At 42.3% G+C, this 13,250-nt stretch overlaps 1 protein-coding gene across 3 annotated transcripts in view; it reads left to right on the top strand.

Annotated features, from left to right (window-relative positions):
• The window catches only part of DAB1 (DAB adaptor protein 1), a 1,029,186-nt gene that overhangs the window by 988,167 nt on the left and 27,769 nt on the right, over positions 1-13,250 (top strand). For 2 of the 3 annotated variants that reach the window (XM_036228292.1, XM_036228321.1), the window contains one exon: positions 11,913-11,975. In XM_036228292.1, the coding sequence (XP_036084185.1) occupies positions 11,913-11,975 (63 nt within the window). Of the gene's footprint in view, positions 1-8,801; positions 8,853-8,946; positions 8,995-11,912; positions 11,976-13,250 lie in introns of all 3 variants that reach the window. The other variant, XM_036228285.1, reaches the window with a different exon arrangement.

Raw genomic sequence — 13,250 nt, 5'->3', positions numbered from 1 at the left:
ACTATTTACTCTGATTACAAAGCCTCATTAGGTTAAGTGATAGGGTAGATATGACACCTTTTTTGGAGTTTAATATAGCACATGCCAAGTCTCTGAGTGAGCAAGGGTGTGTGTATGTGCACACACACACGTGCATACACATACATGCTGAGCATTTGGAAACACCATATGGACTACCATTCCTTCCACTTAGTAAGCCATGCGATCACCAAGTTTTGTTCTGTTTAGTTTTCTGTTCTCTTGCATAAGCGAGTCCATCCATTCACTGTTTTTTTTTTTTAATTTGTCATTTTAGTATAATTTCCTTCTGTGTGCTATTCACTGGGATATCTATATATTAGGAATGCAAAGATGAATAAGATATAGTTTCCCATACTTAGGTGTCTCTACTACATAGTCTGTAGTAGAGAAGAGAAAAGGTAATCAACCATTATAACTGGACATGTGTCACACCCAGAGGTGAATCATCTAATTCAGAAATCTCCAACCTTTTTGACACTAAGGATCATGCTCCTTTGATATTATAATGCCTGATGATCTCAGGTAGATCTGATGTGGTGATGCTAGCACTGGGGAGCGGCTGCAAATACAGATGAAGATTCGCTCATTTGCCCACTGCTCACCTCCTACTGTGAAACTCAGTTCCTAACAGGCCACAGACCAGTCCAGTCGGTCTGCAGCCCAGGGATTAGAGACCCCTGATCTAATTCATTCTGAGGGTCATGGAAAGAGGCTTGGAAGAGGTGACTAGACTCAAGTCACAAGGGATGTGTTACAGTTCTCCTGACGAATGAGGATGGGAAGAGTAGCCAGTCACAAGGAACAGCTCATATCAAGACCTGAGAGGGGAAGAAATAAACCAAGAGGCCTGTTAGAGGGCAGGTTGGACAGTCAATCAGAGATGGTTGAGGATCAAGCTCTTCCAGGTTATCTCTGATTTCAAACCTTTGGGCTGCCTTTCTAGTGTAGTCTGTTGGTGAACATACCTTATTTGCTCCTTTGAGCTCTATGAAGTAGCCATTTCCCACACTGTTTTAATTATGAGTAAACTGAACTTTCCTTGGGGTTTTAGTTTCCTCATTGTAAAGTGTAAGCCAGGTTTCTCTGCTCTGACTTATGATTGTGAGGGGAATTGTAAGGGGGAGAAAGGCCCAAGACTAGGACTTTGGAACAGAGGGTTTTATCCCAGTTCTTCCATTGTTCTCGTGATTTTGAAAAAGTGGAGGCCTCAGTTTCTTCTTCATCTGAAAAAAAAAAAAAAAAATAGAGTCCAGTTGGTTTAGGGATCTCTACAGTCTCTTACTCTACTCTGCAATTTGTGAACTGTTCAAAATGCCATCAAATAGATACTACAAAATCATGTTCCTAAAGGGTACTCCATCGAATTGTTGACTTAATATATGACCCAAATAAGCAGGTACTAATAGAGGTCTTACTATATGTCAGGCACCATGCTAATTAAGCTATTACCTTAAATCTTATCCAGGGTAATTTTCACACATTTTTGTGAGGTGGATATTTCCCTAATTTTACAACAAAGAAAAACTCAAGAAATAAGTAAACTAGTCAAATTCCATTCACATAAAAACAAAATTCTTAGTTTGATCGTTTGCAGTGGAGTTGGCTTCAGTCTCATGAATGGCATCGCAGCAGTGAAAATGGTACGTGCTCTGTGAAACTGTTCAGTATGGCACCCATGTTGTGACACTCCGCATGCTCTGACCCGAATGGGTATCCTCCAGTTTTTCTAACTAGACTGTTCCAGCTTGGGGAAAGGATAGCACCTCAGCCCTCGAAGTACTGGTGCAGTGCCTTGCTCGTAGTGGGCATTTAGGAAAGGTTTGTTAATTATCCAATGAATGCCTTGAGAATTGAATTCAGGAATGAAGTGAGTAAGGAAATGAATACCTAAGCATGTAAAATCTGCATTCCTCCAGAGAAGAAAAGGAAAAACATTTTGCACAGAACGGCTGTCAGAGCAGCAGGCAAAGCCCTGCTGACTATTTTTTTCCTTTGCTGTGACATCTCTCCATTTGTGATTTCCTCTGATTTGCTCCATGTTCAGCCTGAGCCTCTGCTACTCTCTCTTGATTTCAGCTCATCTAATATTTCTTGTTACCATTTGGGTGCCATCTGGACCGCAGGAGTAGCCTCTCCAAGAAAGACACATCAACAAGGAAAAAGATGACTGGTTCTCTGAGAAGTTCCCCCTGCCCTCCTCCCTCAAAGTGTGTTGAGATCCCGTCATCCTGCTGACAGGAGCCAATTCCACATTCCTGTGATTCAAACTCCCTCCCTTTTCAAAGTACTGAACTGATGCCAAATCTTGTTAGGAGTTTTTGAAAAAGCCTTGAGTTTTTGCTTATGTGGAACTAGAATAATAGATTTTTGAAAGGAGAAGAGATAACTAAAATCAAATGATTACAAGCTTTGGGAAATTGACCCCCTTGGTTTCTCATTTTCTATGTGCGTTTATACTTATGCAGGTCTGTTTGTTCTGTTGGCAGCCACTGAAGTGGTAAAGCCATCTCGCAGCCTGCTGCTTCCCCTGACGAAGGATCTAAGGAAGAAAAGAGACACCACATTTTAAAGTCCTCCTTGTCTAATACCAGATATTTGGGATGAGGCCATGAGTTGGGATGAGCGGGGATCTAGAATCCAGGAAGCTTCTAAGAGTGTAAAAGCATGAAGTCGTCCCACGTGCTCCTAGAAAAGCTGGCTGGCTAGGACGGTGTTTTCAGTGTTTTCTTCTTACTTCCCATCACTGGCCCCATTTTGGCTGTCATCATAGGTTAACTGTATCATCATCTCTCTCTTTGTGATCACTGTCCACTATCCTCACGTCTGCAGCACTGTCACCATCAAATCCTCAACACCAGTACTGCCACCATCCCAATGTCCACTGCTCTAGCTTCCTTGACTCCCTCAGGATTGGGCTGGGCACTGTGTCTAATACTAAAGAGAATAGCCGTAGTAGCCACTGGCGTGAATCACTGTGTTACTTTGAACCAGGCACTATATACTAAAAAGCTTTATGCAGATTGTCTTGTTTATAACACCAATCACATGATAATTGCCTGTTTTCCTTTTCATCTCCCTCATGCGATGTAAGGGCAAGGACTGTATCATAGCTTAGTTGCTTAATAAATAGATGTCACGTGAATGAGTGACTGATTATCACAGTTCTATTATGGCCATCGCCCCAAACACTGGCACCATCATTTTCTAGGCATCACAATCAGCATCTCCTTACTTGGGTCACTGTTACTGAGATCAGACTTAGCTATTAACGTCTTGTCACATAATCATCGGTAGCCTGCAAATTGTGCCACCAACCCAATCCTATGTATATTTTCAAGAAAACAGTGGGTGTGTTTTAGAAAATCTGCACATGAAAGCATGGAGCTGACATCTGAGTTTTGAAATAAGGGAAGGAAAAGAAGAGACGGGCATAGGGTGGGTGGAATGACAGGGCTGATCCCCAAAACAGTTCAGCCCTGACTGAGTTAAATATGGGGGTAAATGTGCAGGAGCAGAAACTGACTTGGATTGAGTGTCTGTTCTGTGAAGACCATGTCACACCTTTAGCTTCTCCATCAGGGGACTTCACTCCTTCCCAGGACCAGTGTTTCCCAAACTTTTTCAGTGGCCCAGAACCTGTCTATCCTCATGTACCCAGCAAATAATTCCACAGCTATATAATTTCTTTCTTTCTTCATTCCTTCCCTCCTTCTTTCCTTCTCTCTCTCCTTCTTCTTCTCTCCCTCCCTCCCTCCCTTCTTTCATCCTTTTTCCTTATCCCTCTCCCTCTCCCTCTCTCCCTTCCTCCCTTCTTTCCCGTTCTGTAATTTTAAAAAGGGAACTGGCATCCATTGAGATTTTACTTTGCCAGTTGCTGGGCAATTCTTTTCATATGCATCGGTCTTCTCACTGCTTCTTCTCAGCAAGTTCACTTTGTAAGCATTATTATCCCTATTTTGTAGAGGAGAAAACTGAAGGCCAGAGTGATGAAGGAAACGCCAGTGATGAAACAGCAGCCTGACTGAAAGCTGCTGTTTCTGACACTTCTCTTTCTACCCCTTGACCCTGCCTTTTCTAAAAACATCAAATTTCTCACTTTAAAGTGTCCATTGTTTTCGAATTAATTAATTTGAAATTAATTTTTTTGATATTAGGTTAAAATTAAGAAGCTCAAAACACCAGAGTCCTTAGCAACAGCTATTCCCTGTGCGTTCACATTAGCCCATTCAGGTCAACTCAGCACCCTGACCTATGTCCAACGGGTCTGCCTTTCTTGAAACATCTAAATAAAGCACTAGCAAATTCCTTTCACCACCAATCCCCATCCTTACTTTATCTTTGCGTACTAAGAAAGGCAGTTTCAAGGACCAGCTTAATTTTTAGGAAGCCAGATGTGAATATTTCATTGTCCAAGTGTTCGTAGAGATACTACACTTGTGTGCACTTCGAAGGGAAGATGTAAGTTTCATTATAAGGTCTACGCATTTCCCTCTACCTTCTAACCTTCTAGACAACCTTTGGGACCCTCTCAAAATGGTAGCTGAGAGAAAGAGGGTCCTTAGCTACTTAAATAAGGCCCAAATTTGAGTAATTAAAGGCAACTTTGCGATCATTACAGGGACAAATCCTCAAAGCAACACCAATTCCTCTGTTACTAGATCTAGACATTGCATCCAGCAAGACCATTAAGCCCCAAATCTCAGTAGGTGTGGAATAGTTTAACATAAATGGGATTCTATTTTGTTGAAATGATGATGAGGCTTCATGGATTTCCACTTGAAACATGAATCTTAACTTCCTTTAAAAAGCCCCGTAAATATCTGGCTCTGGCTTGGGGAAGAAAAAAAAAAAGTTACATCCAGAAGGAAGCTGCTATTTTTGCTAACGGAATTTGATTTCATGGTACTGTCTAGACATAACAAAGAATTCAATTCTCCCATAGAATGTTTCCAATCAATGCAAAGGATGTTCTTGAAAGGAATAGAAGAGACTATGTACGAAAAAATATGTCTAGTATTTAGAAAACACCTAGTCTCCTGGACAGGTTTTTAAAAATACAGGTATTATTGAGAGCTGAGCAACCCAATAGAGTAGCCACTAGCCACATGTGGCTATTTAAATTAAAATTAAATAAAATGAAAAATCCATTCTATGAGTCATGCTAGCCATACAATAGCCAAGTGTAACTATTGGTTACCATATTGGACAGTACAGATATAGAATTTTGCATCATCGCAGACAGTCCTATTGGACATCACTGCTCTTGGGGGAGTCATTTACTGACATTATAATTTCTGTTCCCCATCTCACCCACCCCCCTTGGTTCTTCAGTTACCAAACAGGTTTTCTTGTCTCTCTAGTAGGAAAGTGACTGTTTACTCTTGGCTGAAGGTGATAGCATAAAATCCTAGATACCCCAGAGGGAATTAGTCTTCATTAGTATGTGTCTTCCCTGTTAAATCTTTCACCAAGGAAAAGTACACGCATTCAAATGCCTGGAATCACCAGGTGCCTTAATAGTACCCACCTTGGTGCAGTTACAAATCACTTAAGTCAATCCATGTCTCCTGAGCTTTCCAAATGGCTAATTGGATTCATTCTTTCGCAACATTGGCCTGAGTTCTGAGCTTAGATCTAGAAGCCTTGTGTCCGTCGTGTTCCACTCCTGTCCCCACCCCTGAGCTAGAATGATTATGTATCCTGGCTCACTCTGAGCTTCAAGACAGCTTTGTTGCCCCAGTGCCTAGCCAGGACATGGCATGCGGAAAGCACCCAGTGAATGTTTTTCAAAGAAATTAATTAATCAATTACATAATCAATCGAGGTGCCTTCAGTTTTCCCAGTAGGACTTTTGCTAATTATTCCTGCGGAGAGTTCATTCCGCAGCACAGCACAGTGATTAGCTAATCTGACTGCACATTAGAGTCACCTGGGAAGCTTTTAAAACCTACTGATGGCAGGACCCCACCCCAGACCAGTAGAATCCAATTCTCTGGGGGCGGGGCTCAGGCACTGATAGTTTGTAAAGGCTCGCATCATGCAATCAGGTTGAGAATCACTGCAGGTTTCTGATTCGGCATACATAAGGTTTCACTTTTTTGAATGTTCACCCCAAGTCGCATCTCATCCACTGTCATTTTTGTTGCGAGAGTAACATGAATTTGGTCTTAGTAATTACCTTACTCAGTTATGGGCCAGTAGTGCCCTCCACTGATCCAAAAAGAGATTATGGAAAGGTAAACTCCCTGTGGACATCATTTTATTGTTTTAATGAAGATTCAGGCTAAAACTATGTTGAAACAAAACAGGAGCATCTCTTTCTTTACATCCTCACTGGAAGTTTGTTGTAAGTAAAATTTGGTGTCATGTCAAGTTTTTTAAAGCACAGTACAAAGCAGCATGCATACTATGACAGTAACTATGGAAATATATCTATTAAGACTAAAAAGGCTTGAGGATAAAGGAACGAAAACTCTAATAGTAACTGTTGATAAAGCAAGAGTTCTGGATGTGGGAAGACTAGAGAATGGATTCCAAGTCCTGCCCATGAGAATCAATGGGGAGAAAGTGTGCTTGCTGGAAGGGTCTCCCCACTGGTGGAATGAAATGCACAGGCACTGACGAAGGCTTTCCCAGGCGGGAGGAAAGGGCTCTGAGAAATGACTGAGCCAGGGTCAAAACAGGAAGGTAACCACCAGTGCCAGGTATAAAACGTATGGACAGGAAGAAGATAATCAGGCAGGGTTGTAGCCAGAACTGAGATGAGAGAGAGAGAGGATGGGGTCAAGAGTGGACCGAAGGGTTCAGGACTAAGGCCAGGAAGTGTTGGGTATCATTCGACATAGGGTCTGGTGTGTGTTCTCAGGCAGAGCTGTTTTCTAAAGAATGGCTTCCAGCAAGATTTTTGTGTCTTCTTCCTCTTTTTCTAAATATCACAATAGTTTCATAATATTAAAAATGCCCATGCATCGAAAAATGAGCCAAAAGAAAAATATTAATAATAGCTACGATTTATTGAGCACCTACTCTGTGCCAAATAGCAAATAAGGGTTTGCACCCACGTCTCAGTTAATCCTCTCAATAAACCTGAGATGATGTCGTTATTATCACCCCTACTTTAAAGATGAGAAAGCATGCTAATTGACTTGTCGAGGATCACATAGCCAGTACATGGCACAGACATGATTTAGTCTGTATTTGTGTGGCTCCAAAGAACTGCATTTGCTTACACACCCAGACCAAGTTCCATCTGAATTTCCGGAAATCACCTTATCACACCCCAGCGCCACACCAAAGGCCACCTCTACTGTCACCAACAAAGTGACAGTCTCATGCCAACATTGGTTATCTTCATGCATTTTCATTATGTGGTGGGAGTTTTTATGAGACTCTACTACAGGCTGTTTTTCAAATTTATTTAATTCATCCATCATGCTCTGAAGCCATTTGCTTTCTTATATTGGATAGATGTAATGAGATTTTGGACACTAAAAAATGTTTTTATTAAAAGTTATGACCCAGAGCTAGTTGGTAGGGATTGTGCCATAAATCCCTAGAAGTGTGAGAATTTATAAAAGATGTAGTGACATAACCTTAACCTTTTAGGTTACTTCATAGATTACAGGATCACTTAGACTAATATTGTCTCCCCACCTCTCCCCACCTCTGGCCAAATGATGATAATAATAGTAATAATTTATGTGATCATCTGGTGTGGCTGGTGGAAGCAGATGGTTGGTGACAGAATTTGCTAGTGGTCGGCCCGAAGGCCTCACTGTGGTGGGCACTGCCCATTTGTTCTCCTGCTTAGCTCTGCAGGAGAAAAAAACAGCAGGACCTGGGCCCGTGTGTGAAGTGTGTAGGGTTCCTGCGCTAAGGCTGCATTGGGAAAATGCAAACCCAAAAGATCAGGGTTTCAGTAAGATCCAAAGGGATCTTCTCTAAGGGATGCATAAGGAGAAGATCATGGCCACACAAAATGGATGTTGAGACGGAAATATTATGGAGTAATTTAGTGAAACTCTCAACATTTTAAACAATACAATAAAAAAAAATTAAGACAATTAGATTTAGTGAACTGCCAGCTGCTTTGAAAACATGCATTCATTCATATATTTTTTAGCACTGCTGTGTGCCATATCCTCTGTAAGTTGCTGGGATTCAGAAGTAAATACAGCATGGTCCCTGCTTCAGGAAGCTCACAGTGTGATTGGCACAGATGATGTGGTCTTATTTTCAGAGAAAGATTTTCAACTCAGAAGATCAAGAAAAGCTTTATGGAAGAGGTGGCCTTTCAGTTGGGTTCAAGGAATTGGATGAGCTTGAGCTTGCAAAGATGAAGAGAAAAGCATTTCCAGCAGAAAGGACAGAATGCACAAAGGCATTTATAAAACTAGCTGTTCATAGGCTACTTTAAAGAGTTAAGTTTGGCTACAGCAGATAACAGTTTTTTTCCTTTTAGAGAAAAAAAATCCCAAGATAAACATTATGTTCTTATCTGTTGCCACTGTTGAGGCTGGCTGGGTAATATCTATAATTTCAGGAAGATGAACTTTAAACTTACAAACTTACTATTGCCGTGTTTCCTAATCAGGCCCATGTTTGATCATCTGCTTATGCTGGGAACATAGTCCAAGGTTTTCATAGTATACTGGCAATAGCTCCCACCTACTGAGGCCATGGGAGTGTAAACTATAGATACAGTCATCATTAAATTCATAAATCCATGTCATTTGTGTGTCATTCACTTCATCCTCATTCATCATCCCTTACATTTTCAGAATGGCCCTCTGATTGAACGTTTTGAAGAACGGTTTGCTGCAGCCACCCCGGTAAGAATGAGAGGGCCCTGTCTGGTGAACTGTTTCATGTTGTCATTATCCCATCGTTCATTTCATGCTCATAAGTCATGCCTTGTGGTTACAGAACCGGACAGTGCCGGAGGACTTTGATGAAATTTTTGAGGCAATAAAGGTAAGGCCCGCAGGCCCTCGTTAAGGGAGGGCTGTTCTTGTCATTCTCACGCATCCCATGTCATCCTCATCCAGCCTGTATGAATGGGAGGCATCCTGCTCTGCCCTCTTCTAATGGGAAGATTATTGACAGACCCTGCAATAGGGTGAAATAGTAAGAGTGTGTGTGTATGTGTGTGTGAAAGAGAATATGTTGGAAGTAAAGTGACAGGCCTTCATTTCAAGAGGAAGTGACACACTCTTGTTTCATTTAACAAATATTTTTCAAACTCCTAACACATCCTAGACATTCTTAGAAACACTAGAGATGTGTGCAGCAGAGAGGAAGACACAGGCCTGTCCTCCGGAAGCTCATAGTATAACAATGCAGCATTGCATGGGATAGGGTAAGGTAAAGCGGGGTAGGGAAGGGCAGCATAAGGCCGAAAGCCTAGCGAAATGTGGTTTAGTACAACATAGTGTAGTGGGGATTCAGACACAGAAACAGGATGTGCGTAGTGTACCATTGGAAATAAAAGACAACACTGCTAAGGAGCAAATTAGCCAATAAATTATAATTATGATGTTAGTAAAAGTGTGCCACAAATTCAACACATCTGAAATGTTACGTCGTGTGACTTAATTATTATCTACATTTTAATATTTTCTTAACCACTAAAAATAGTTGTGAGCCATTTTAAAATCATTGAGTTCCAATCAAGAGATGCCCAGAAGTTTCATTTGCATTAAATAGAATTATTACTCGTACGAGTTTGGGAGAGTCTAAAGGTTTGGCATAGTTTCACCAAATAATATGAAATATTGGTAACAAGCTAACAAAGTTTTACTAAAGACGAGCAAATATTTAGGGTGCAGCCGGATTTGGGAGCGCACCCTGTACGCCAGCCACCTCATTGCCATCTCCTAACTCTGGACTGTCACCCTATGAGAGGGATTCAAGTTAGTAAAGACTTGGCAGAAAAGACTGAAATACACCAGGTCCCACCACGACCTGGCCTTTGTCCACGCCACCTGCCTTCTCTCCTGCTCCTCTCTCTGCCCTTATGCTGGTCACACCAAGCTGTTTGACACCCACCTGCTCAGACTGTCCCAGGCCGCGATTATCCTTTTTGGTCATGTTCTTTCATCTGCCTAGATTGCCCCTCCTCCTCTTGGTTGCCTGGCTAACTGCTCCTCTTCCTCAGGATCCGAATCAGGGCTGTTTCCCTGAGAAACCCTCATTAAACTTCTTTGCCAAAAGCTGGCTGGATCCCTTCTAGGTCTCCCACAGCGCCCCATAGAGACCTCTGTCGCCATTCTTGCCACTTTACCTTCAAATTATCTCCTATGGAGTGTCTCCACCAGACTATAAGCTCCCTGCAGGCCCAAACTTGGCGTTTCTCATTAATATGTTCCCAACACCTAGCATAGTACCCAGCACCTAACAAACAGGTATTCAGAGTTTAGAAAAAAACAAACAAACAAACAAAAAAACACTGAGTAGTTGGGAAGGAAATTAATATGTAGAGGGCCCTGCTTTGTGCCAGGCACCATTATTCAATCTCAAAAGGAAGAGCTGAAAGTGAGTTAGCCAAGCTAAGCTTCTTTCAGCCAAAAGAGACTTTTGTACCTTTTAAACCAGGCTTAGCCAAACTTCAAAGAAAGTCTTGCTATTAGTATAGTAAATAAATCTACAAAGGAGATATTATCATCTCTGTCATCCAAGTGAAGAAACGGTCGCTCTGAGGAGTGACAGAGATTGGAAGTGGTAGGACCCGAACATATGCCCAGGTGTGGGACCTTTTCCAGCCCCTAGAGCTTGCTCACTTGTCAGTAGGAGAGAATGTTCCTTTCTCTGTTGTGAATCATACAGATACAGTCCTGCCTAGTTAGGACAGAATTCAAGTTCAGGAATCCTGCATGGTAGCCAGGCAGACTCTTCCTGGTCTTTCTATTGAGTGGTGTTTTTAGGTTCTACCAATTAGAAGCTATCGCTTAAAATCCGAAAAAGAGCAGAAAGTGTTTTTTTTTCCCTCAGGCAGATTTGCACATAACATATGATTACATACTTTCAGTCAGGCCATTGGGATCCTGGCCATAGATTCCCTAGTCTCTGAAGTTGGAAGTATATACAGATTAATTTCTAAGTATATCTTACGGGGTTTCTTCCACTGCCGTGGCTGGTATTGCTCAGACATTCTCGTATGATGGATGGGAGTATAGAAGATACAGAATCTTCAGTGACGGATTTCCTAGGAGTGATTAATAGTGTATATACTAGGCTGTTTTTGATGCCCTTCCTGGTTTTAAATGATAGGTTTTCTTTTCCTCCAACTATATTTTTTTTATTCTAAAGACACACTTTCAGGGACTGTCATTTGACTGCGTGTTCTATATGCAGAAAATTCAAGTCCTTGCTTGGGTGACCTTGAAGTCACCTCTGTGAGGCTGTTTACTCATCTGTAAGAAATGGGGATGGTGATTTCTACCTCTCAGGGTTGTTATTATTGGGAGCATTTACTGAGAAGTGGCCATGAAGTCATGTCTTAATACACTTAGCACATGAAAGGCATTTTGTATGTGTGGGTACACTCATTAAGGAAAAACAAATGATAAGGCTGACTTCTTGCCTCTATCTCCTGGAGAAGAGAGACCATGCTGGCATTGATGGTAAATACATGTTAAGTGGTATTACTATTGCTTATGGGAGGTGCCTAAGCAGGAATCTCCTTGGCTGAGCCCAGATAAACAGCCAGGCACACCGAAGTAAGAAAAGACATCCCAGATGTCTTTAGGATCATAAGGTACAGTGATAACTCAAAGGGCTTATTGTTTATATAAGCATATTGAAAAAGTGAATCATTTGTCCTTGTAGCATACTGTTTGTAAAGCAGCATCAGCATTCTTTGTGGTTACATCATTATCTTTTTGTCTTTTTAGGCTGTGACCCAATTAGAACTTTTTGGGGACATGTCTACCCCTCCTGATATAACCTCTCCCCCTGTAAGTATGTGCTGCATTCTGAACTCTGCATCCCCTTCCCTATCCTCCTTCGGGCTCACAGTGGCAAGAATGTGGGCTTTGGGTGAAACAGGCCTGCTGGTGGATTTCAGCTCTGACTCGTTCAAGCTGTGTGATTTGGGCAAATTAACTAGCAATTCTAAACCTCAACTTCCTCTGCCATTTTTTAAAAAGCAATTATGATACATGCTTTTGTTTTGAGGAATAAATGAAACCATGCATCAGCAATTATGTGAGATCACCTGGGTACATGCTATTATGCTGGACCGTGGAGAGAGACAGAAATAGAGCACATGATCTAGTTGGGAATATGGGCAAGAAACTCAGCAGGAAACAAGCACGATGAGGCATTTGACAGCACTTAACCTAGGACCCACACTGCCAGGTGGTCAGCCCAATAAAAGAAGTGTCTTCTCCTCTACTCATTTCTTCCCTTTCCTTCCTTCCTTTGCTCCTCTTTTCCCCCATCCTAACCTGCCTGTAAACTTTACTAAGCTTCTCAGGAAGCTTTGGATTATCAACTCCAGGTTCAGCCAGGGTGTGTATCTCAGTCATTGCTTGCAAGGAGACTGAGATTGCTGGAAGCCCTCATTTAAAAATGAAAAGAAGAAAATAAAGGAATTAAAACCAAAGCAAAATAGAAGGCCAGCGCTTTGAGAACTGGATGCATTCAAAGGCCACCCTGCAAACAACAGAGCCAGCCGAGATAGCCTCTCCAACTCTTCCATGCCCACTCCCCGGAAGTGGGCGGGGAGCAGTCAGCCGCAGCTGCACCAGCTGAAGCTGCTGGGAGCGGGCAGCTCCTCTGGGCACTGTGCAGTTGTGCAAACCGAGGGATGGTGCTATGGTTCATTGGCGAGATGTGCCTCACAGAGAAAAGGCTGTAACCTCACCATGGAGAACAGATGGCACAAGACCCTGCTGTCCACAGCTGCCGCCAGGGAATCTAGGCACAGCTGTCCTGCTCCCAACACCTGATGTCCAGAGCAGCCATGAAGGAGAGGACAGCAGCTCCTGTCTCCAAGGAAGCAGGACAGCTCTAGCCAGTGTCATTCTCTCCTCCATCCCTGGAGGGGACAGCTGCGTCCTGGGTACTTGGAATCTCAGAACCCTGGGGCTATTGAGCTAGAAAGGCTTGAAGGGATCTTCCAACTTTATTCCCCTCATTTTACAGATGAGCAAACTGAGTCCCAGACAGAACATGTGAGTCACCCAAGGTGACGTAGGGAAAAAGAGAATGGCATTGATTGTGTTTAA

Source organism: Rousettus aegyptiacus, unplaced genomic scaffold (genome assembly GCF_014176215.1).
Source record: "Rousettus aegyptiacus isolate mRouAeg1 unplaced genomic scaffold, mRouAeg1.p scaffold_m13_p_1, whole genome shotgun sequence".
Lineage (NCBI taxonomy): Eukaryota > Metazoa > Chordata > Mammalia > Chiroptera > Pteropodidae > Rousettus > Rousettus aegyptiacus.
Note: the sequence above shows the minus strand (reverse complement) of the source record. Positions and strands in the feature narration are given on the sequence as shown.